The sequence below is a fragment of the Bufo bufo genome, chromosome 10, assembly GCF_905171765.1.
Source record: "Bufo bufo chromosome 10, aBufBuf1.1, whole genome shotgun sequence".
Taxonomy (NCBI): Eukaryota; Metazoa; Chordata; class Amphibia; order Anura; family Bufonidae; genus Bufo; species Bufo bufo.
In genome coordinates, this window is record NC_053398.1 from 84,605,380 (window position 1) to 84,631,961 (window position 26,582).

At 42.8% G+C, this 26,582-nt stretch overlaps 1 protein-coding gene across 3 annotated transcripts in view; it reads right to left on the reverse strand.

The window, feature by feature from the left end:
• VRK3 (VRK serine/threonine kinase 3) overlaps positions 1 to 26,582 on the reverse strand; it is a 244,157-nt gene that overhangs the window by 123,918 nt on the left and 93,657 nt on the right. For all 3 annotated transcript variants that reach the window (XR_005774582.1, XM_040410144.1, XM_040410143.1), the window contains 4 exons: positions 16,635 to 16,701; positions 11,492 to 11,573; positions 4,863 to 4,965; positions 2,296 to 2,385 (listed from right to left, as the gene is read on the reverse strand). Coding sequence is in view for 2 of the 3 variants with exons in the window: in XM_040410144.1 (XP_040266078.1) it covers positions 2,296 to 2,385; positions 4,863 to 4,965; positions 11,492 to 11,573; positions 16,635 to 16,701 (342 nt within the window). In the remaining variant the exon portion in view is untranslated. The remainder of the gene's footprint in view (positions 1 to 2,295; positions 2,386 to 4,862; positions 4,966 to 11,491; positions 11,574 to 16,634; positions 16,702 to 26,582) is intronic.

Below are 26,582 nucleotides of genomic sequence, written 5' to 3' on the forward strand. Positions count from 1 at the left end.
AATTTCACAAAGAAATTCAATTTGTGACGAACCGGGGAACGGTGATTGCGCAACCCCCGTCATTGAACCACTCAGATGCCGAGTTCATCGCTGAGTGTGGCATCTGATGCTACAATTGTGGGCTTAAAGGGGTTCATCTGGTTAAAAAAATACATACTCACCTTATCCATTTGCTCTCGGAGAGCTCGTCATGGCCATCTTGATTGACTGAAGACATCACCACATCCGGCCAGTGTGCTGGCGAGGTGACGTCACATATCACTCAGATTTTGCACTATACAGATGTAGTAGAGTTAACACTCATGCTTTATGAGATGTGTTATCTAAACTAAATGCGTTAAGCAAACACCTTCAATTGCTTTTCAATGGCTTTTGTTTCAAGATAACACGATGAGTTAAAAAATTTGAGTTAAGGGCTCTTTCACACTTGCGTTCTTGTCTTCCGGCATAGAGTTCCGTCGTCGGGGCTCTATGCCGGAAGAATCCTGATCAGGATTATCCTAATGCATTCTGAATGGAGAGAAATCCGTTCAGGATGCATCAGGATGTCTTCAGTTCCGGAACGGAACGTTTTTTGGCCGGAGAAAATACCGCAGCATGCTGCGCTTTTTGCTCCGGCCAAAAATCCGGAACACTTGCCGCAAGGCCGGATCCGGAACTAATGCCCATTGAAAGGCATTGATCCGGATCCGGCCTTAAGCTAAACGTCATTTCGGCGCATTGCCGCATCCGACATTTAGCTTTTTCAGAGTGGTTACCATGGCTGCCAGGACGCTAAAGTCCTGGCAGCCATGGTAAAGTGTAGCGGGGAGCAGTGTACTTACCGTCCGTGCGGCTCCCCGGGCGCTCCAGAGTGACGTCAGGGCGCCCCAAGCGCATGGATCAGGTGATCACATGGATCACGTCATCCATGCGCATGGGGCGCCCTGACGTCATTCTGGAGCGCCCGGGGAGCCGCACGGACTGTAAGAATACCGCTCCCCCGCTCCCCGCTCCTACTATGGCAGCCAGGACTTTAATAGCGTCCTGGGTGCCATAGTAACACTGAAAGCATTTGGAAGACGTTTCCGTCTTCAAATGCTTTCAGTACACTTGCGTTTTTCCGGATCCGGAGTGTAATTCCGGCAAGTGGAGTACACGCCGGATCCGGACAACGCAAGTGTGAAAGAGGCCTAAGAGTTTGAGTGTTAACCCTGCTACATCTGTATCTTCAGTCAAGATGGCCACGGCGGCCTCTCCGCAGGCAAATGGATGAGGTGAGTATTTATTTATTCATTTTTTTGCTGCCATTTCAGGAAAAATAGATTCGTTACCATGAAGAGCGAGGAAATTCACCTTTGCAGCCAATCAGTTTTTTCCTAAAATTCGAAACAAAGTCAATTATTTATTTGGCTTAGATTGGCTTGACACTAGACACTTTTTCAATTGATCTTTATAAAAAATATTGAGCCATTCTGTCACAAAGGGCTAACTGTTTTTCTAGCCGGTCATCTAAAAAAAGCTTTTCTCCAAATTACTAAAAGATCATAAACACTTATATAAGCCACATTCTTATCAGTAAGATAAGAATCTAGCTTTAATGAGTGAGTGTTTATAAGATCAGATATCAGAAGCCCGTCAGCTCCTTGCCTGATGGATCAGAGAGAAAATACAGATCCTGATAGTATATAAACTCAAAGCTGTACAGGGAAAACGGCTCATCATTTGTAATAAAGACCAATTGAAAAAAATTTTTTTTAGCTCAAAATGAGTACAATACAATTAAAAAAGTTAAGGTCTTTAAGGTCTAAACATGCATGGTCAGTAAGGGTTTAAGGGGGTTGTCCAAAATATTTAAAAGTTTTGAAAATGCTTTCCAATTATAGTAAAATAACTATTGGTGTAATACACCCCCTTTCTCCAGGGGCACCATAGAGATAGAAATGTATAATAAAGATTTGCACCTGTTTTGCATTTTGTACCCCACACCTGGTTTCATTCACATGGCTAGTACTGTAATCAACTGCAGATTTTCCATGTGTAAATCTAGCCCTGCAGATATACAGTAGAATGTGCACTTTTAATTTGGAATTCATTTTATGAGAGCAGGAAGAGGACACAAGCTGTAAGATCACTAATTCATACTTGGCTATATAACTATATAGTGTTTTTTGACAAACTAAACAACATACAAGTTTTTTCTTGCATTCACCATTCTGGTGCTCCTTACAGTGTGTTATTTAAAAATAAAAAAAGTTAAATAAAACTATGTAGTATCATATTAAATATCTCAATAATTAGGATGTGGTTTCTTACCTCATGATAATCAGCATTTATATATATATTGTTTGCTGTGATGTCGCCATGGACATACTCATTTTCATGAACATATTCCAATACATCAATCTGCAGAAATATACATGGAACCATGGATTTTTTAAAATGAAAATAAGATTTATTTTTTACACATCATTATGGGAAAAAACAGATATGTGCGATATAAAATAATAGCTCTATGAAGCACTATGATACTAAGTTCATATCAGCAGAAGTTTCATTCTGTTGTGTTTTTTTATGATAAACATGGCACAGTGATCAATATTATTCTTGTCACAAAAAAAAAGAAAAGAAAACAGATCCATCAACAAATCTATCAGCACTTAGAGTAACAAAACCTTTGCATCAAATTTTAATATGATGTCCCTAATAAAACCTTTTTCTAATATACTTTATTAATTAATTTAGTATTTTTCTTAGTCCTTTTCCTACCTAAAGTGCACCATTCACTGTGCGCTTAAAACTATGTTCTCTGTACACCATTGACAGCGTGTTAAATTTATGAATGGGGCCGCAGCAATGCTGTGAGTACGGGCAGGAGCGCAAATTCCGTACCCTCCAAAGGATTACTAACTCCTGGTATAGCACATGGGTACTATGTACCCATGTACTATGCCAAGATTAGCTGAGCGGAGCGGGCTCCTGCCAGCTCCGCTAAGCTAAGAGCTGACATGCAGTTCTCTTGGCTTAGCGGAGCAGGCAGAAGCAGGAGCCCACTCCGCTCAGCTAATCCTGGCAAAGTACTCTGTACCCATGTTCTATGCCAGGAGTTAGTAATCCTCCAGGGATACGGGGAGGAGCAGCAATGTGTGCTCCTTACCATACTCGCAGCGCTGCTGTGGACCTATTCATAAATTTCAGAGTCCAGACTCCATGCACTGCTGAGCATTAAGCAGTTTACAGAGAACTGAGTTTTAAGCGCACAGTGAATGGTGCGGTTTTAGTAGGAAAAAGACTAAGAAAAATACAAAATTAATAAATAAAGTATATTAGGAAAAGTTTTTTTCAAGGCATCATATAAAAATTTGATGCAATGGATTACGGTAGTTACTCTTTAAAGAGGACCTTTCATGGGTCCAAACATTATAAAAAACATTCTCCCTGGCTGTGACGCTCTCTGTTGTGATTGGACAGTGCTACAGCCAGGGAGAAGGAAACACCCATGGAGAAAGACCCAGTCACCTCCTCATTGCTCTGATGCTAAAATTAGCATACCAGGCAGGAGAATACAACGAGGGCCACAGCGGGCGAACGGAGCGGTGCCCAGAAAAAATTGTAAGTGCAGCTACATCCCTGCACTATGCCCTACGTATCCTGATACTTAGTTTATAATGTTTGGAACCATGAAAGGTCCTCTTTAAGGTTTTAAGGCTTTGTTGATAACGGACATGTGAACTTCTTCAGCTGACAGCCATTTCTACAAGCTCTCCTTGGGATGCATGTTTATTGTAATAGGGAGAGGTCAATACACAGCTGCCAAACCACTGAAAACAGCTACTTATTTTGTGCGGGGGCAAAGGCTTAGGTTTTTTGAAATCCAACATGCAAATCTGTCTTTCCAGTCACCCTTGCTTTTGGAGAAGAATGTCAAAAGGCCCCCATACAGCTAAGATCCTTGGCTGATCACACTTGGATGACTTATTTACTTGTCCAGCTCCAATGTGTATTGGTATGAAGTAGTAATTTACAAAGAACTGAACACAACTTTAAAGGGAACCTGTCACGTTGAACATGTTGTTTTAGGTGCAGGCAGCATTTTATAAAACAGGAGTAGCTGAGCAGATTGCTATATAGTTGTAGCTTCCTGCTTATTCTGGGCTTTGATGTCCAGGAGGCGGTCCTATTAGTGATGACAGCCTTCCCTCTATGACTGTGTATACAGAGATAGCTGTCAATCACTGATAAGACCTCCTGGACTTCAAAGCCCAGAAAGAATGAAGTGAATGAAATACAAGTTATACTGAATCTTTCCCCACAAAACTATATATCAATCTGTTCAGCTTCTCCTGCTCTATAATATGCTGCTATTTTTCACTTTCATGGTGACAGGTTCCCTTTAAAGACAATGAAGAAATGCAATATTAGGGGTTTCCGGTCTACAATAAAGTCACTGAAGGGCTGGATGAGGCAAGTTCTTTCTTTTGAAGTGACCATTTTTGCTTCATCTTCCCCCACCCCTACTGTGCCATCACAGTCATTTACCAAATTCCATCAGGCTTTTTTTTTTTCACTGCTAAGACCCTTTTTAGATTTTTGAAACTGCTAACAAATGCTGCTGCTATTAACAAGCTGTACGTCCCAGCCAGGCTAAGAGTGCCACTGTTCTTTAGCGATGCCACTTGCACCACACAGTAAATGTTAGTATTGTGATGAGCAGCATTTACATATCATGCCAAAGAGGATTATTTTTCCATATAAAATACCCAAATGTAAAAAAATACATAATTTTTTATTAATAATGGTTTTGCTTGCCAGTTTTCCAGTGTTATATTTACGCTTTTACATTACATATGCACGTTGTAGAAAATAAAATCATGATTACGCACCATTCTGTACAGAATCTGATAAACCGCTATCTCAGGTAGTTGACCATGGAGTTCATTGATGACAGTCTGAAGATTTTGTCCCAGTGCAGGAAACACCAAAAACCTGTCAATTTAATACTAAAAACATTATATGAGTTTTTGGGAAATTAATCTTATTGTTATTAATTACCCCAAAGTTAATACATTTCTTTTTGACCATAAGTTTCAGTAAGCTTTACAATCTCACTGTCAGCAGAACTGTGAAGCTGGGCACTATGAGGTTGACTTCACAAGTGGTGTTTGCTGTTGTAAAACGACTAGCTTAGAAAAGTCAGGGGACTGCTAAGTTACAGTGGATTGCGACCTCAGCTTGGGAATCAAGTGCTGTTTAGAGATGAGCAAATTTGTTAAGATTAAATTTGAGTCCAATTCTAATAAATCAATTGAAAAATTAGATTTGGGCACAAATACATTCGACCCAAATCAAAAGTGCTCAACATGGCCTAAATTTATTTTTCTTTCTATTTTCAAGGTCTTTAAAGCAAAGACAGCAATAGCAAATAATGCCAGAGTGACACTGACATATATAGCTATGGATACGGTAATCGCATAGTTTATGATATTAACCTCTTAAGGACCGGGCTCATTTTCACCTTCAGGACCAGGCCATTTTTTGCAAATCTGACCAGTGTCACTTTAAGTGGTGATAACTTTAAAACGCTTTGACTTATCCAGGCCATTCTGAGATTGTTTTTTCCTCACATATTGTACTTCATGACACTGGTAAAATGGAGTCAAAAAAATTCATTTTTATTTATAAAAAAAATACCAAATTTGCCAAAAAAAATTTCAAGTTTCAATTTCTCTACTTCTATAATACATATTAATACCTACAAAAATAGTTATTACTTTACATTCCCCATATGTCTAGTTCATGTTTGGATAATTTTGGGAATGACATTTTATTTTTGGGGGACGTAACAAGGCTTAGAAGTTTAGAAGAAAATCTTGAAATTTCTCAGAAATCTTCAAAAACCAACTTTTTAACCCTTTAAGGACTTATGACGTACCGGTACGGCATGTTTGCCGAGTTCTTAAGGACCCATGACGTATCGGTACGTCATAACTTTAAAACTAGATTGCGGCGCGGCGGGGGTTAATAGGAACAGGATGTCTGCGGAAATCATTCAGCGGGCATCCTGTCACAACGCCCGGGGGGGGGGGGTTATGTGACCCCCCCCCCCGTATCGGCGATCGCAGCAAACCGCAGGTCAATTCAGACCTGCGGTTTGCTGCGTTTCCGGTCCATTCGGGTTTCCGGTGACCCGATGAACCGGAAAGGGACGGTGATCGGTGGTGTGATTACACACCACCAATCACAGTCCGAGCATTTGGGGGCGGTGGTGCTGTCTTTGGTGCCGATTGGTGCGGGGAGAGAGGCGGGAGATTCAAACTCCCGGCGCTCAACTCTCCCCTACTTTTCCTGCTGCTGCTCCTGCACCGTTCTGCACCAGCTCCTGTGATCCCCCCCGTCGGCACCCATCACCCTCCTGCAATCATCACCCTCCAGGTAGGTTAGGGTCAGTGAGGGAGAGGCACGATTAGGCAGGGATAGAAGGGAGAGTTAGTTAGGAAAAAAAAACAAAAAAAAAAACTTTATCTGATTTATAGTTTCTGGTGGTTGGGGTCCACAGCACTTAGCTGTGAGACCCTAGACCCACCCAGGAGTGCTGCCACTTGCCCGACTCAGAGAGCCCCAGTAAGGATGAGGATGACCCCACGTTCCTCTTGTCATCCGCATCCTCCTCCTCATCATGCTAGGGACCCTGTGGCCCACACCAGTACGAGCCGCCCAGGGGTTCGTACTGGTTTCCCGGCCCACCAAATAAGCCCACCGGAACCCCTACCGGTGAACTTAGCTGGTGTCCCCCAGTGGATTTTGAGCCAGAGATTCCGGATTTTGTTGGCAATCCAGGAATCCAGATTCCCACAGTGGGCTTCACTGAAATTGACTTTTTTAGTTTTTTTTTCAGTGACCCATTTGTGAATCTGATGGTGGAGCAGACGAACCTGTACACCCAACAGTTCGTTGCTCAGCACCCGGGCTCCTTTTTGGCTAGACCCGGTGGCTGGACGCCGGTCAGTGCAGCCGAGATTAGGACGTTTTGGGGCCTCGTGCTGCACATGGGTCTAGTCCAAAAACCTAGTGTCAGGCATTACTGAAGTGGGGACGTCCTCTACCAGACCCCACTCTACAGTATGGCCATGACACGCCCCCGGTTTGAGGCCATCCGGAAATGCCTCCATTATGCAAATAATGCAGCATGACCCCCCCCCCCCCCCAAGGTGATCCTGCCTATGACCATCTGTATAAGATACGGCCGGTCATCGATCACTTCGGGGCCAAATTTGCGCAGGCATACGTACCTGGAAAGGAGGTCGCGGTTGATGAGTCTCTCGTTGCTTTTAAGGGGAGACTCAGTTTCCGCCAATAAATTCCCACTAAGTGGGCGAGGTATGGCGTGAAAATGTACAAATTTTGTGAGAGTACCTCAGGGTACACTTACAAATTTTGTGTGTACGAGGGGTGAGATTCCCGTCTTGAACCCCCAGAATGTCCCCCCACTCTGGGCGTTAGCGGGAAACTCGTGTGGGACCTTATGCACCCACATGGGTTCATCACATGGTCCATCACATGATCCATCACCATGGTGATGGATCATGTGACGGACCATGTGATGAGCGTAGTGACGTCATCAAAGGTCCTATTCCTCACAGAAGACAGAAGAGATGCCGGCTGCGCGAACAAGTGGATTAAGGTGAGTTAAATTATTATTTGTTTTTTAACCCCTCCAGCCCTATTATACTATGCATTCTGTATTCAGAATGCTATTATTTTCCCTTATAACCGTGTTATAAGGAAAAATAATACAATCTACACAACCTTGAACCCAAACCTGAACTTCTGTGAAGAAGTTCGAGTCTGGGTACCACATTCAGTTTTTTATCACGTGCGTGCAAAACGCATTGCACCCGCGTGATAAAAACTGAACAACGGAACGCAATCGCAGTCAAAACTGACTGCAATTGCGTACCTACTCGCGCGGGTTTGCCGCAACGCATCCGGACCTTATACGGACACGCTCGTGTGAAAGAGGCCTAAGACACTACACCCCTCAAGGTATTCAAAACTGATTTTACAAACGTCGTTAACCCTTTAGGTGTTCCACAAGAATTAATGGAAAATAGAGATACAATTTCAAAATTTCACTTTTTTGGCAGATTTTCCATTTTAATATTTTTTTTCCAGTTACAAAGCAAGGGTTAACAGCCAAACAAAGCTCAATATTTATGGCCCCGATTCTGTAGTTTACAGAAACACCCCATATGTGGTCGTAAACTGCTGTACGGGCACACGGCAGGGCGCAGAAGGAAAGGAATGCCATACGGTTTTTGGAAGGCAGATTTTGCTGGACTGTTTTTTTTGACACCATGTCCCATTTGAAGCCCCCTGATGCAGACCTAGAGTAGAAACTCCAAAAAAGTGACCCCATTTTAGAAACTATGGGATAGGGTGGAAGTTTTGTAATTACTAGTTTAAAGGTACATATGATTTTTGGTTGCTCTATATTACACTTTTTGTGAGGCAAGGTAACAAGAAATAGCTGTTTTGGCACCGTTTTTTTTTTGTTATTTACAACATTCATCTGACAGGTTAGATCATGTGGTATTTTTATAGAGCAGGTTGTCACGGATGCGGCGATACCTAATATGTATACAATTTTTTTATTTATGTACGTTTTACACAATGATTTCATTTTTGAAACAAAAAAAAAAACATGTTTTAGTATTTCCATAGTCTAAGAGCCATATTTTTTTCAGTTTTTGGGCGATTATCTTGAGTAGGGTATGATTTTTGCGGGATGAGATGACGGTTTGATTGGCACTATTTTATGGTGCATATGACTTTTTGATCGCTTGCTATTACACTTTTTGTGATGTAAGGTGACAAAAAATGGTTTATTTAGCACAGTTTTTATTTTTTACGCTGTTCATCTGAGGGGTTAGGTCATAATGGTGTGCCCTGACATGGTGTGACAGAGCTCCGCCCCCCCGCAAGTCGGCCATAAGGAACGATATAGCGCAGCACCTCAGCCATACACGCGCGCGTCCCACGTGGTTCCGACATCAGCCGTCTGCTTCTTACATGAAGTGAAAGGAGGACTGCGATATTAGTAGCAGGAGCGCACGCCCCAGCATAAGCCAGAGCGAGCGTCCAGGTTGCCCCCGCTGCCCAGCCTTAGCCCCTGCCGCGGGAAGGCAGCAGGAGATGAAGGTAAAAGCAATAAAACTTCACCTCCCCATAGGGAGGCCTCTATGCATACTGACCCCGTAGGGACAGGAAAACACAGAGGGAGGAGAGGGGAGGGGGTGTTTTAAACTCTCTCTGTGTATTCCTGTCCCTACAGAGGTCAAGGGTCAGCTCTCACTTGTGGTCGTCATGGTGGATGGAATGGAAAAAATATTTAATTTCCATTCTTAAACGCCCAACCGTCGACTTATTTTTACGTGCGGCGGATGGAAAAGGGTTAAAGAAGTTCGCCCATCTCTAGTATTAACTAAACTCTGACCATTTCAGGACCAAGCCAATTTTGGCAACAATGTTTTCTATTTTTCCCCTTCTCCTTCCAAGAGTCATAGCTTTTATTTTTTCCATATAAGAGCTACTTTTTTTTTTGCATAAAAAGATGACTTTTTTAGCACCATGTAATGTGCCATATAATATACTGCAAAATTGTAAGAAATGATTTGTGGGGTGAAAAATAACACAATTCTGCCTTTTTTTTGTTTTAGTATTGTACAGCGCTCACCATGCAGTACAAATGATATGACTTGATTATTCTGTGAGCATAATTGCAAGAATGCCTAATTTATATAGTTATTACTATATTTTGCTACTTGTGATACATATTTTAAATTGCTTTGTGTCGCCATATTCTGACACCCATAAGTTTTCTTTCAATGAAGCTGTGTGAGAGCTGAGGAGGGGGTACACCTTGGTATCACTAGTTTTACAGCTTCTGTTCGTGTACATCAAGATTTGACATAAGGCCAGATGTGCAAGGACATCGATCCCATAAGGTAGGTCTATTACAGTATTCACTAATGAATACTATAAAGGCCTGTAATGGTAACCACTGGATAAAAGCCAGACACTTTGAGCTTCAGGATGTCACATGATTATAATGATGGTAGGTCATGTGACTGATAAACGTGATGTCACAGGCTTAATAGGAAAAGGCTGCAGCGTTCACCTCTTTAAAGGAGTTGTCCGAGTTATTTTTTTGTTCTTTCTATGTTCCTAACTAGGCAAATATAACAACTTTACAATTAACTCACTTTAGGCTACTTTCACACTACCGTTCAGAGCGGATCCGTTTGGGGTCTGCCCAGACGGATCCGCTCATATAATGCAGACTTGGGATCTGTTCAGAACGGATCCGTCTGCATTATAATTGTAGAAAAAATTCTAAGTGTGAAAGTAGCTTCAGACGGATCCGTCCAGACTTTACATTGAAAGTCAATGGGGGACGGATTCGTTTGAAAATTGAGCCATATAGTGTCAATTGACTTACATTGTAAGTCTGGACGGATCCGCTTGCCTCCGCACGGCCAGGCGGACACCCGAACGATGCTTGCAGCGTTCAGGTGTCTGCCTGCTGAGCGGAGCGGAGGCTGAACGCTGCCAGACTGATGCATTTTGAGCGGATCCGCATCCACTCAGAATGCATTGGCAGCTGGACGGATGCGTTCGGGCCGCTTGTGAGACCCTTCAAACGGAGCTCACAAGCGGAGCCCCGAACGGTAGTGTGAAAGTAGCCTCATCTTCAGTGCCTGGTTTATCAGACTTGACTGAGGGTCACATGACCTGTGATGTCAGCTTCTCTCCCTGCTCTGATAAAGTTTGTTTACGAGACATCACTGTGCTGGCCACGCCCCCTTCACTGCCGGGCTGTCTGCTCTCTCCTAGGATTCTTAACCCCTTCAGCTGCACAGACTGGGTAGCTGCCAGCAGTGACAATTCTGGGCACAGGAGCTGACAGACTAGAGAGAGCATTGCACAAGAAGGTAGGGGAAAGATCCTGTGTGTATTAGCAGTGTCATTATACAGGTGGGACTTGTAGTTCTACACTTACAAGTTGCTGTTGATTCTCCTAGCACTCAGGGCAGCTCTTGTATCCACTCCCTTAGCAGTGTCATTATACAGCTGGGACTTGTAGTCCTACACATACAACATGCTGCTGAATCTCCCAGCAGGCAGACATGTCACTCAGGGCAGAACTTGTATCCACTCCCTTAGCAGAGCAGGGGGAGGGGCAGAGGTTGTTGTTATTGCATGTAAACAAGGGCCAGAAATGAACCAGGGAAATGAGGAATATATATTTTTTTGCATAAAACTTGCTTAGCTTAGTTATATATTGCTGCCCATCAGATTTTCAGTGATATATATATTTTTTTCATAACTCGGACAACCCCTTTAAGTATATCATCCTCCTGCCAATTCATTTTAGTTTAATTTATTCAACATTTTTCTTTTCTATTGTTACTTGTTTTTATAGCATGCAGAGCAAATCTAAGCTGGCTGTTACCTGTAACATGTATGTACTCCAAATCCAATACAAGTTGGAATCCCCAGCCCTGGGCAACCATGGACATTTTTCCATTTATCAACTGAGAAAAAAAAACAGGCAAGTTAAAAGATTGCCAGTATTAGTTGTAATATAAGACATACCAGACTATAGGATGAGTCCAGGTTTTAGACAACAACATATATTTTTTTTAAATGGAAAAGAACACTTCATACTAGTTCAGAATAAATAACACATTACCTTTATTGCATGGGTTAATATGATTATTGCAATACAGATTATTTATAGGTATTTTATTTTCGGCTAAATATAATGATGACCTATCATCAGGATAGATCATCATTATCAGATTGGCGGGGGTCCGAGTCCCAGCACGCCCTCTGATCAACTGTTATAGGGAGCTGCTGCACTCACCGGAGAACTCGGCAGCGCAGCCGACTCCTGGCATCACTCCAAGCACAGCGCTGTACATAGTATAGTGGCTGTGCTTGGTATTGCAGCTCAGCCTCATTCACTTTAAAGGGGCTGAGCTGCTACTAGGCCATGTGCCCGGGAGTGAATGGGAGCTGAACTTCACTTACCCGACACAAACACTAAAATTCAAACTGAGCTGTGCTTCCTGTTCCATTCACAGTGCTAGTTCCTGCACTGAAGGCTTCAGGGAACAGCTAATAGGAGTGGGTGAGATGTTTAACAACATCCTGAGGATAGGTCATCATTATCAGAAGCCAGGAAAACCCTTTTAACCCCTTCCTGACATGTGACAATATTATTAAGTCACATGTCGAGTCTTTAAAGATGGTGCAACCGGGTGCCTGCTGTTTCCTACAGCAGACACTGGCAGCTAATGGCCATGTCACGACGGGGAGTGGGGGAACCACCCCATCGCGCAATGCTCTGGCTACCAGGCCGCAATGCAGGGAAAAGGGATCTGGTTACCTCCTAACACTTCCCTCAACAGGCCCTAGTCTCCTAACTGTATGAGCCCCCTTCAGTGGTAAGAGGACTCATACCCACGTGCCTAGAGATCTAGGAATCCCTGCATTGCCCTACAGATGATGACAGGGCAGAGAATACCTGTGCATCCACGACACGGATGACAGGCGTCTCCAGAGGCCCAGTAGCTGACAGGATGCAAGACTATGGGTGAAACAGTACGGCAGGTAAGTCACACAGCAACATAACAATGCTATCAACACTTACTTGCCGCAGCAGAGATGGACGGAGGCTCCAGGCTGGGAAACCCACAGTCTTGCCTTCGCTTAAAACCCTCTGGAAAATCAAGCCCCTTTCGGAGCAATCACACCACCATGCGAACCTCCAAACAGGGTCCTCACCAAAACTACATACACCAAGTGGGGGAGGAATAACAGAAACACACAGGAGGGGACAAACTGACACAGCAAAGGAAACAGAATCACAAATAAGGGTGGCTCACACAGACATCAATCATACAGCCAGGGAGCAAAGCTCCAACACAGGCTGACAAGCAAACTCTGACCTCAGGCAGAAACACACCAACATATAAAGAGGCCAGAGGTCACACCCACCACAAAACATTAACCCTGTGCAAACCAAAAATGGGGAAACACCACAACCCAGGGAAAATGCCTCACATGCAAACACTGTTGCCAACGGCAACCGCACGTCTAGACACAGAGTCAAGACTTAACCAAGGGTCGTGACACTCCCACCCCTCAAATCCCCCCCCCCCCCAACCGAAAAGGTGAAGCTGGTGGGGCCAAACAACATGGAGGGGGGGAGGGGCAATGCCTGATAACCACCAGTGTCTCCCTCCAGAAGTGCCGCCAACAAACCTGGACCGTCACAAAGGTCGTCAGCCACCAAAGCAGACTGGAGGAAAGAACAACTGGAGGCACTGCCAGATAGGTACCCGTATCTCCCTCCAGAACTGCCGCCAACCTACCTGGACCGACACCTAGGTCTCAGGCAGCCAGCCACCAAAGCAGTCTGGAGAAGGGACACTGGACACCGCGTCCAACTCAGGGAAACATTCCTACTCCAGGTCGCTGCCAGCAGACATTCCCAGACCAGCACCGAGCAGGTATACCAAGGAATACTGCCAGCAGACGACCAGAGCAAGGAACTCTGAGAGGGACGAGGGGTCACCAACACGGACACGGTTAGCAAGGTGGCGGGGAATAAGCCACCAACCGCGCCGTTAACGGTGAACCCCATAACGCTCTCCCTCCGGAGAACGTGCATATATGCCGAAAACGGCAGGCAATACATGCTGCACCCTCTTTCGAAGGCCCGCGACTGCGGAGCTATTATTTGTGATTATGTCACGGCGAACCCCCCATCGCGCAATACCCTGGGCTACCAGGCCGCAATGCAGGGAAAAAGCCTCACATGCAAACACCGTTGCCAACAGCAACCACACGTGTAGACACAGAGTCACGACTTAACCAAGGGTCGTGACAGGCCAGGGCTGGCGGTAGTGCGGATCGCGGACCTTTAACACTCCAGAAATACATCCAAGCCCCTCTTGAACTCTTTTAGTGAGTTCACCATCACCACCTCCTCAGGCAGTGTCTCACTGCTCTTACAGTAAAGAATCCTCTTCTATGTTTGTGTACAAACCTTCTTTCATCTAGACGCAGAGGATGTCCCCTCGTCACAGTCATGGGGATAAATAGATGATGGGAGAGATCCCTGTACTGACCCTTAATATACATAGTTATTAGATCTCCCCTCAGTTGTTTTTTTTCTAAACTGAATAACCCTAATTTTGATTGTACTGTAGCCCACCTATTCCAGTTATTACTTTAGTTGCCCTCCTCTGGACCCTCTCCAGCTCTGCTATGTCTGCCTTGTTCACAGGAGCCCAGAACTGTACACAGTACTCCATGGATGGTCTGACTAGTGATTTGTATAGTGGTAGGACTATCTTCTCATCAAGGGCATCTATGCCCTCTTGTGATGCAACCCATTTTCTTACCGGCCTTGGCAGCAGCTGCCTGACACTGGTTTCAACAGCTTAGTTTGCTGTTCACTAAAATTCCTAAGTCTTTTTCCATGTCAGTGTTACCCAGTGTTTTAACATTTAGTATGTACTGGTGACATGTATTTTTCCTTCCAATGTACATAACCTTACATTTGTCAGTAATAAACCTCATCTGCCTCTTCTCTGCCCAAGCATCTAATCTATCCAGACCCCCCTGTAGTAGTATACTGTCCTCTTCTATGTTAATTACTTTACACAGTTTAGTGTCATGTGCAAAAATTGATATTTTACTATGCAAGCCTTCTACAAGATCATTAATAAATATATTGAAGAGAATAGGGCCCAATACTGACCCCTGAGGTACTCCACTAGTGACAGTGACCCAATCTGAGTGTGTAACCATTAATAACCACCCTCTGTTTTCTATCACTGAGCCACTTACCCATAAACAGACATTATCCCCCAGTCCGAGCATTCTCATTTTATATACTAACCTTTTATGTGGTACAGTATCAGATGCTTTGGAGAAGTCAAGATATGACATCCACTGACTCACCCCAGTCTAAAACCTATCTCCTCATAAAAAACTGATTAAATGAGTTTGACATGACTGATCCCTCATGAAGCCATGCTGATATGGTGTTAAAATAATTATTTTCATTATGACACTCCAGGATAGCATCTCTTAGAAAACCTTCAGTTTACCCACAACAGATGTTAGGCTAGTTCCAGCGGGTGAACAGCCTGTCGGATCCGTCCTGCCGCTAGTTCACGTGTCTCCCCGGACTGCCACTCCATCACTATAATGGGGGTGGGGGCGGAGTTCCGGCAGCAGCACGGAAGCGCACGGCGAGAGGCAGCCAGACTGAAAGTAAGACATGCAGTACTTTTAGTCCGGCGGCCTCTCGCCGTGCGCAGCCGCCGGAACTCCGCTCCCGCCCCCATTATAGTCAATGGGGACGGAGCGGCAGTCCGGGGGCACACGTGAAATAGCGGCAGGACGGATCCGACAGGCTGCTCACCCGCAGGAACAGCCTGCCAGAGTCCCCTGCTGCTAATGTGAAAGTACCCTTAGACAATCTCCCCATGAAAATGGGCCTCAACAGCAGGACCATATTTAGCTAACATTAATCTCATGCACACCTAGGGTATTTTATCCCTCCTTCAGAACAGTTATGATTACAGGTTCCAGTATTTCTTTTGGAAATGTACATCCCTTTCTTAAACAATCACACACTCCGTTCCCAGGACAATCTGCCCATGTAAATGTGCCGCCGATCTGGTTCATGCAGGTACCACCGATCATATGTTCTGGCCTTCAGATTGTGTGGTCTAAACAGCGATCTGCTGCACAGAAACCATGAATCTGTATGAGCACAAGGGATCGCAACAGTAAAGGAGTTGGCTAAATTAGGCGTATTTCAGGCACAGATGGTGGCACAACGGTTAGTTGTGCCGCTATCTGCGACCGTGCCCCAATCACGCCAGGTCTAAAATTGTGGCCGTATCATGGACATATTGTAGGCGTAGAAAAGGGTCTAAATGTAAGACAGCTCGGAAGCTGCCTTACATTTAGAACTGGCGCTGGATGGCCTGCGCCTCTTCATAACTTTGGTGGAACCACTGCCAGCTAAAACACCGGTCTTAATAAATGTGCCCCATAGTGTTAAAGAGGAACTTTCATGTATTGTTTAATTAAGTACCTTTACCTGCAAGGTACGCTCAGCTGATGCTGTCATCATTGTTGTTTGCAGTTTTCACCCCCAATATGTTAATACTGAGCATCGGTACAGGGAGGAGGAGGAGACGCTCAGGGTGCCAGCCAGGGAGAAAGTGAGCAGTTTTTTTCTCACTGAGAAACCCTGGCGTCTCCTCCATCCTGTACTAATTCTCAGTATTAACATACTGGGTGTGAAAACTGCAGGGGGGCACGATGGGGCAAGCGAGGGGTATTTGAAAAAAATATCAATGATGGCAGCATCAGCGGAATGTACCCCACAAATAAAGGTGCTAAAAAAAAAATAAAAAAAACATGAAAGGTCCTCTTTAACATCCAGCACTCTGTGGCAAAATAGTACATCAGAGTGAGGAGGGCTTATAGGAAAATCTGGTGATTTCAGGGGACATTTATGCTGTCATTAGTATGTTTATGTGGTATTGTGTGCAATGAGATACCTGTGGTTTTCTTCGCTGCTCTCTGGAAAAAATTCTGTTCATTATAAATCTTTCCATCTTTCGCATCCTGATGGGTGAAAAGTGAGAAAAGCAGTTAAAAGCCAAAAAAAGTAAAAACTCATGCCATGGACATAAATATCTGGTCAGGTTAAACTCTTTTCAAAATGCAGGTCAGGACCTATCACCACAAAATGCAGTGCAATCTGTAGGCAGTATGATATAGAACAGAAGGAGCTGAACAAATTTATATATTTTTTGGGGGAAAAGATACAGCAAAACTTGTAATTTATACATTTAATTCTCCGCTCTTGACACTGCCCATGCACAACTCTCAGTGACTGACAGCTATCTCTGTATATACACTTACACAAGGAATGCTAGTATTCACTGATAAGACAGCCCCTGTGTACAACTGAAGTTCAGAATGAGCAGAGATTAAAGTACATGTTTTACTGAATCTTTTTGCACAAAGCTATACATCAATGTTCTCAGCTCCTCTTGCTCTATAACAGGCTGCCTGTACACTGCATTGCTCTGTGTGGTGACAGGCTCTCTTTAAAGGGAACCTGTCACTGGGATTTTGTGTATAGAGCTGAGAACATGGGTTGCTAGATGGCCGCTAGCACATCCGCAATATCCAGTCCCCATAGCTCTGTGTGCTTTTATTGTAAAGAAAAACAAAACAATTTGATACATATGCAAATTAACCTGAGATGAGTCCTGTATGTGAGATGAGTCAGGGACAGGACTCATCTCAGGTTACCGTAATTTGCATATGTATCAAATATTTTTATTTTTTTTACACAATAAAAGCACACAGAGCTATGGGGACTGGATATTGCGGATGTGCTAGCAGCCATCTAGCAACCCATGTCCTCAGTTCTATACACAAATTCCTGGTGACAGGTTCCCTTTAATTTGATGAGAGGGGGGCGGCTGCCGTTGATGAAGCTTTCAGCTCTGGCTAATATAGGAGCAAAGAGATCACTGGACGTTAGCATGCCTTACTAGGGTGACTCTAAAAAGGTTGCCCATGGTTCATAAGAAGCTTTATAAAACTGCATGTAGAGGAAGCCTATTTTTATATTTTGGACTGGATCTTGCAGAGCAGCAAAATGTTGCCCAAAGCATAATAAATAGCATATGTTACCAAAAGGCAGTTTTTCTTTGGAGCAATTATTGTAGAATCATATGACAAATGCAGTATATTCTGCTCTATGCCACAGTTCTTGAATGGATGCTCGTGGATATACATTAGATGTTCAGCCCCAGTCCAGTCTTCTTACAATACAGCATTTAGCTGTAGATTACGTCACCTGAAATACTTCGATGATCTGACTGGTCAGAGTCCTTACTTGTAGCACTAGCCTTCAGACTTGTTCAGACACTAGCCAAGTAAAACATACTACTTACCGAAGAAGTTCACAAGGGAACATATAATAAACTAATTACATCTCAATAATTGTGGACAGATACATTTTAAAAGGATGCTAAAATTATAAATAAAAAAAAGCAATAGGTTTGATGATTGACATGTTTCATATTGAAACCTTAAGGACAAATAAGAAGAGATATGACATCATTCTCTGTAGACATTTTGTTTCACCTCTTACACCCTCCCCCAGTTAGTTCTTAAGCACTTAAAGGGGTTATCCCATGACTAATGTAAAAAATGAAAATCATTCATCATATAGTACATGACAATCTCTTTCTAACAAAGCTAGAACCAGCCCTGTACCTCCCATGGATCCAGAGATCTCTGCATTCATTGCTCTGCTAGATTTATATCAAGCTGACAGCTCAAGAGGAGTGTCTTTTCTGCTTCAGCTCAGGGGGCGTGTCCAGGCTCTCCCTATCACAGCTCAGGAGGCGTGTCCAGGCTCTCCCTATCACAGCTCAGGAGGCAGTGAAAGGATAAAACTGAGGAGGTGCGGCCTTCTTAGTGAGCAGGTCAAAGAAATAAGAAAAAAAACGAACAGCAGGTGGCACTATACAGATACATTTTATTGAATAACTTTTAATAATTATTGAATAAATATTGAATACATTTTTTATTACATGCAATTACAAAAGTATTCAGATCCAGATGCTGGTTTAAAAACTGTAGAATATTTTTCGTGAGACAACCCCGTTAAAGAGGTTGGGCCCATCTCACACACTGGTGCTATAGTCGAGTACAGTGCTCGGCTATCTCCAGAACTCCTATAGAAATTGATGGAATGGCCACGTTTATTTTGGACCCCCAGCTTCCTTCATTTCAGAGGGCCTCCATAGGGTTTGGGGCCCTCATTCTTGCGATTGGTGGGGGTCCTAGCATTAGGACCCCAACCAATCTAACAGTTATCCCCTATCCTGTGGATGGGGAATAACTTTATATAAACGGAATACCTCTTTAAGCAATATCAACTTCTAGTGTTCGAGATTAAGACAAATAGGGCCGAGAGGTGAAGAACATTTGTCAAATATTTTGACCTACTAAAAATGGTATGCCTTGACCCCCTCCCCCCTTCTTGAATACCGGAGGTTTTTCTTTTTTGCATTTTCATTTTTCTTCCCTGTATTCCCGTAGCCATAACTTTTTTTTTTTTTTTTCACAAAGCCATATGAGGGCTTGTTTTTTGAAGGACAAGTTGTAGTTTCTAATGTCACCATTTAATATGGCATACAATGTAGTGTGAGGCAGAAAAAAATTACAAATGGGGTGGAAATGGGAAAAAAAAAGCAATTCCCCCACAGTTTTACAGGTTTTGTCTCTACGGGGTTCTCTATGTGGCAAAACCCTTCATTCTCTGGGTCAATATGATTACAACAATACCACATTTAAAGTGTAACTGCCATTTCCCTACCAAAAATGAAATTCCCAACATATGTGATGCTGAAAGGAAGATATTCATGAAGCTGCATTTTTCAGCTAATTTTACCTTTCTGATGTCTGTATTCAGACTTAGCAACCATATTTCTCTGTGTCTCCATTTCAGCAACTTCCTTTGCTGCTCTTCCTGTGATGATCTTTGCCCTTCCTTGAGGCCATCCTGTATTTCCCTCACTTACCATAAGCCCTTGCTCTCCTCACATGAACTAGCAGGATCAATCAGAACGCAGCTAACTTCCCACAGTACTTCAGAGGGAGAAAAAGTCGGAATTTTTTTTGGCAAGTATTGTAAAAAATCAAAGAGGTAAGTCCTGGCTAGGGGCAATTAGAGATAATAAGGATAAAATAATTAGTTCACCGGAAGGAGTCAAAAAGGTTTTTATGGAGTATTTTCAGGAACTTTACAAAACTAGGGTACGATATTCAAGAATAGAGTTGGACTCATACCTAGACCAGATTGTCTAGAGAAAGATATCCCAGGCTCAAAAGGAATATTTGGATAGAGAAATATCAACCGTAGAAATTAACGAGGTTCTGGGTAAGGTAAACCCTGCAAAAACACCAGGGTGTGATGGCCTCCCCTTTGAAATATATAAGGTCTTTGCCCAGGTTTTAACACCAGAATTAAAAATAACATTGAATGAGGCACAAAAGATAGGGGATTTACCAGACTCCATGAAAGAGGCAATTATCACATTAATTCCAAAAAAGGGTAAAGAACAACTAAATCCTGGATCATACAGACCAATATCCACGGACGTTAAAATTTTGGCAAAGGTTTTGGCAGGGAGGCTCTCCAAAGTGATTAAAAGTATAATTCACGACCAGACTGGTTTTATACCTGGTAGAACTATATATTCAAATATAAGAAGGTTGTATCTTAATATTGAGGCTAATAAAACAGAAACAGGCGACAAAGCAATATGCTCAAAAGGCATTTGATTGTATTGAATGGGAGTATTTATGGGCAGCCTTAAAAAGGGTCGGTATAGGAGAGGGGTTTATAAGATGGATTCAGCTTATATATTCTAATCCAAGGGCTAGAGTGATGGTGGATGGGAGCTTGTCCCTGCCTCTTGCCCTTCACCGGGGCACTAGGCAGGGATGCCCTCTCTCCCCATTACTATTTGCTATAGCAATTGAGCCCCTCGCAAGTATAATAAGAAATGATAGGGAGTTCAAAGGTTTTCAATATGCGGAAGGAGATGAAAAACTATTAATGTATGCCGATGATATTTTATTATTTATGCACAATACAGGGGATCAGTTTAGCAGAGTAATAGATAAAATAGATAAGTTTGGTTCTTTTTCTGGATTAAACATTAATTGGGGGAAATCCCATATGATGTTATTGGGAGATTGTCAATCACAGAAGGACTCAAGGGTGCATGTGCTTGAGAAACACGAGAGTTTTAAATATTTGGGCATACAAATCTCCGGTAATACAGAAGACTATGAAAAACTAAACGTACTTCCCGTAATAAAAGAACTCAGAACTAAAATACATATTTGGAAAAGATTACCACTCTCAATCCAAGGTCGGGTAAACTTAATAAAAATGATTTTTCTCCCAAAGTTACTTTATGTTTTACAAAATGCCTCAATAAGATTGCCGCAGAAGATATTTAGATTATTGGATCGTCTAATGGGGGAATTTATTTGGAAAGGTGCTATTCCTAGGATAAAAAAAGAAGTGCTTCAGTTCCCAGTAAGAGAGGGTGGTTTGGCGGTTCCTAACAGTTTTTTGTATTACTTGATAACACAATATAGTCAGATAAGAGATAGTTTGAATGGTGTATCGGGAAGACAGGAATTAAATAAAATGGGATGGAGAGGGGAATTTAATCACTTAGAGATATTGGAATCGGGCACATTAGGGAAAAATATTACAGGAAATAGAGTAATGAATTCAATGGATCACATATGGGGGCAGATTAAAAAATTATTGGGTACTAAAGGTTTCCTCCACTATACACCTATTTGGAAAAATTTAAATCTAAAAGGAACTGCAAACGATTAGGAGTTATATCGATTGGGAAAAAAAGGGGATAAAATATCTAGCCCAAATATTTGAAGACGATAAATTGAAGGACTTTAATACACTTGCTAGGGAGTTTGGGATCCCCAAAAGGATATTTACAAATACCTCCAGCTTACGAACGCATTGAGGACAGCAGTAAAAGTAAATAAATATAAAAAAGAACAATCAGATAGAATATATAAATTCCCTAACGGAGGAGAAAAAAGAGGTATAACAAAAAAAAGATACGGGATATTGATGGAAGGTAAGAAAGAACGGATTACAATACTTCCTAAAAAAAAAAAATGGGAGAAAGAACTTTAGCCTTTCTTTTCCGAAGAGAAATGGAAGGACGCCCTTAGAAGTTACGCTATGGTGTCGGATAGGGGTTCACATAAAATATCACAGTTTTTTATAATACATAGATTACATCGATCTCCTAAGATGCTTAAGAAAATGGGTGTGAGAGCGTTAGATAATTGTCCAAAATGTAGTGGGGGGAATGCAGATTTAATACACTGTTTTTGGAGATGCCCCAGACTTTTCAGATATTGGAAGGGGATAGCAGAGATTGTATTTGTATTCCTGGATGTTCAGGTGTTTGAAGACCCAGTAGTTTGTATATTGGGAGCAACTGAACATCTGAAATTAAAGAAGAAACTACGATTGGTTTTGGGTAAAGTGTTGTTTCAAGCTAGACTCCTTATACTTAGGAAATGGATAAAGGAAGACCCGCCCACAGTGGGACTGTGGTGTGAAGCAGTGGCTAATCTTATTAAAACTCAACGGGTTTCTGAGTGCTATACTAAAAATCCAGTAGGACTCGATGAGATATGGAATAAATGGCCATATTAGGTCCTCTCTCTCTCCTTCTTTCCATGGGGTGGTGGATGGGTATTTGGGTGATAAATAATAAGGATAATATATATTATAGTGGTAATACGGATTGTGTTGTATTATGTTATTGATGTGTTGAATGTGTATTTATGTTATAAAAAAAAAAGAAAAAGAATAAAGTGACAAAAAAAAAATTCCCACAGTACCCAGAGCAGTGTGTATCCTCACATACAGCTAACCAGAGACAAGCCCTGCAATTACATTAAATCCGGAAGCATTTCTTCTAACCTCTTAATAGCCAGCTGTCCCTCATTCTCTTCCAGACTGACAGGGAGGGTGGAGCTACTTTAGCTGCTTATATGGGCTTTGTAGTGTCTGAAGGCTGACATTCCAAGCTTTTAGACAATACCAGAAAAATATAAATCTGTTCAGTACAGGGGAAGATATCAATGATAGAAATCGGGATGCTGTGAATGAAGCTGAAAGTGCCAGTAAAAGCAGATTTTACCAGCTATTATTCCAGACTCTATTTCTAACAGTGATTTCTCCTCTGTTGCTTGGACTAGCGTCTGGTCTTGCATGAAAGCCTGGACTGTCAGCTTTCAAACAAAACCAGTTGCATATTTCTAGCTGCTACCACTGAGAAGACATCACCATCTAAAGCATCCCTCCCCCCTCCACTTTCTGCCTCAGCATAGCTCCAGGCTGTCCTCCCAGAGCTCATCCCTCTCTTGTTATAAAACTGAGAAGACGGACTGCACATGGCAACGCTGTGAGATAATAGCTGCTGAATAGGAAAGTAGCATGCATTTGTGGGAGTTATTAGCAGGTAAAACGGAAAATGATCAAATTTTAAAGCACAAAAGCACTTATACAGCAGGGTGTACTATACTATTAGGGAATAAAAAAAAGATGAAATGGCAGTTACACTTTAAATAGTTTTTGTCTTTTTTAATACTGAAAAAAAAAAAACTTCATCACCATATTCTGACCCCCATAACTTTTTTTTTATAGTTATGTCTATGGAGCTGTGTAGGGGCTGTAGTTTTTTATTGATACAATTTTAGAGTGTGTGTTATTTTTTAATCACATGTTATTCAATTTTTGGGAATAAGTGAAGCTACGAAAAAATGGCAGATCGACCATTTTAACCTGTTGGGGACACATGACATACCGGTACGACATGATGTCCTGGTAATTAAGGACACATGACGTACCGGTACGTCATGTGTAGTTCCGATCACCGCCGCGGGGGTACCGTCAATTCAGACCTGCGGTTTGCGGCGATTACGAGATTTGCGGCAGGCAGTTGGCGCTGCCATCGGGTCCTCGTGCGGCTGTAATGGGGACCTGATGGCATGGAAGGCAGCGCAATGCCTTCCTTAGGCATCGGTGCTGCCTTCTGGTGACGAGCCTGTGAGATCCAGGCCCCTGGATCTCACAGGCAGGAAGCTGTATGAGTAATACACACTGTATTACTCATACAGCCAATGCATTCCAATACAGCAGTATTGGAATGCATTGTAAAGGGGATTAGACCCCCAAAAGTTAAAGTCCCAAAGTGGGACAAAAAAAGTTGACATATTAGGTATCGCCGCGTCCATATCGACCGTCTCTATAAACATATCACATGACCTAATCCCTCAGATGAACACCGTAAAAAATAAAAACTGTGCTAAATAAACAATTTTTTTGTCACCTTACATCACTAAAAGTACAACAGCAAGCAATCAAAATGGCGTATGCCCACCAAAATATTACCAATCTAACCATCACCTCATCCCGCAAAAAATGAGCTTCTACCTAAGACAATCGCCCAAAAAATTAAAAAACTATGGCTCAGAATATGGAAACACTAAAACATCTTTTTTTTTTAAAAAAAAAAGCTGTTATTGTGTAAAACTTACATAAATAAAAAAAAGTATACATATTAGGTATCGCCGTGTCCGTAATAACTTGCTCTATAAAAATATCACATGACCTAAACCCTCAGGTGAAAAAAAAAAAACGGTGTAAAAAAATACTTTTTTTTGTCACCTTACATCACAAAAAGAGTAATAGCAAGCGATCAAAAAGTCACACGCACCCCAAAATAGTGCCAATCAAACCGTCATCTCATCCCGCAAAAATCATACCCTACCCAAGATAATCGCCCAAAAACTGAAAAAACTATGGCTCTCAGACTATGGAGACACTAAAACATGATTTTTTTTTGTTTCAAAAATGAAATCATTGTGTAAAACTTGCTGTTAAATAAAAATGAATTTTTTTTACTCCATTTTACCAGTGTCATGAAGTACAATATGTGACGAACAAAAAACTCTCAGAATGGCCCGGATAAGTCAAAGCGTTTTAAAGTTATCACCACTTAAAGTGACACTGGTCAGATTTGCAAAAAATGGCCTGGTCCCTAAAGGGAACCTGTCACCAGTTTTATGGTGTTCCTAACTAAGGGCAACATAAATAAGTGACTGATTTTCTTAGCAAAATGCTGGGTCACTTTCTTTAATTGACCCAGTCAATCTGCCAACATCTTGTATTGAAAAGCTCCAGCCGATAATGATGAGTCATGAATATTTATGAGCTCCTGACTCTCCCCGCCTACCGGCTGCAGATTGACAGTTTTTTTCCATATGAATCAGCAGCAGGTGGGCAGGGGAGTGGCTGTATCTCTGAATTAAATAAATGCTGGACTCACTGACATCATGCTGGACTCAAATCAGCTCATTAGCATGTGGCATCTTTGTGTATATATTATGAGGTAACTATCTGTCACACCAGTAAGTGAATACATCTAAGGTACTTTTTAGTAGTTAATGATTGTATATAATTAGTTATGTGGATATTTGATTATAATCTGACAGGTTCCCTTTAAGGTGAAATATGTCTGTGTCCTTAAGGATTTAAAGGATATGGACACCTTTGTAAAAAAAATTACACTAAATTTATTTTGTGGAGAAAATCATTTCTCCAATTGGTACTATTTATCTATCTTTTTTCGTTTTTGTTTATACAGCCTGCTGTGCTTCCTATGCACAGCAGGCTGCTCTCAGTGAGTTTACAGAGAATCCGTCATCTGACAGATTTTCTGTAACTCCTCCTGTGTGCACACAGGAGCGCGCAATGTCTCCCTCTCCCCTCCCTCAGGAGCGCTGTATCAGAAGCTGCCAGGTCCAGCACATATGAAGCTCCACCCCTCTCCCAAGAAGCCATGCCCCTCACCAGGAGCAGCTCTAGAGTCTGGACTAAACACTACAATGTGGTTACAGGACCTGTGGTGATGTCACAGTCATGTGATCAGCCATATGTGTGGGAGGAGTAAGGGGAACACAGGCTCGGTGTAGGACTGTGCTGGTGGAGAATGCAGAGGTACTTTATCTATGGAAGGTGTGTATAAAGCAGGGCTAAGTCAGTGTAACCATTCTATTGTACAGTTTTCTACCTGTGTAATGGACATGTAGCAAAGCCGTGTATGTAATATGTATATTAAAGCGTCAGGTGGGCGCTGTGGGTGGCAGCGTCAGGTGGGCGCTGTGGGTGGCAGCGTCAGGTGGGCGCTGTGGGTGGCAGCGTCAGGTGGGCGCTGTGGGTGGCAGCGTCAGGTGGGCGCTGTGGGTGGCAGCGTCAGGTGGGCGCTGTGGGTGGCAGCGTCAGGTGGGCGCTGTGGGTGGCAGCGTCAGGTGGGCGCTGTGGGTGGCAGCGTCAGGTGGGCGCTGTGGGTGGCAGCGTCAGGTGGGCGCTGTGGGTGGCAGCGTCAGGTGGGCGCTGTGGGTGGCAGCGTCAGGTGGGCGCTGTGGGTGGCAGCGTCAGGTGGGCGCTGGGGATGGCAGAGTCAGGTGGGTGCTGGGGATGGCAGAAGTGGTCTTATGTTTAGTGTATGATGTTGAATAAATGTAAAATTGTCTACATTTATTTCTGCATGGGAGACTAGCAATGGTTTCCCTGCAGAAATATCAGCCTCATAACATTATGTGGGCCTATGCATTATATATGTGAATTACCGCAAAATTCGTACTCCTCCTCAACTAAAAACACTCCTCAAAATTGTTAAGAAGAGTGCGACCTCTCCTGTCAGCTGTAACATACAGCTGACAGTCTGCTTCAAACTGCAGACATAACCCCTTCCATGCCATGGTCCTTAGGGACCGCTGTATGGAAGGGGCTAACCATCGGGCCGCTGCTCTGCTGTGACAGCGGCCCGATGCCGTCCCTCTCCCCC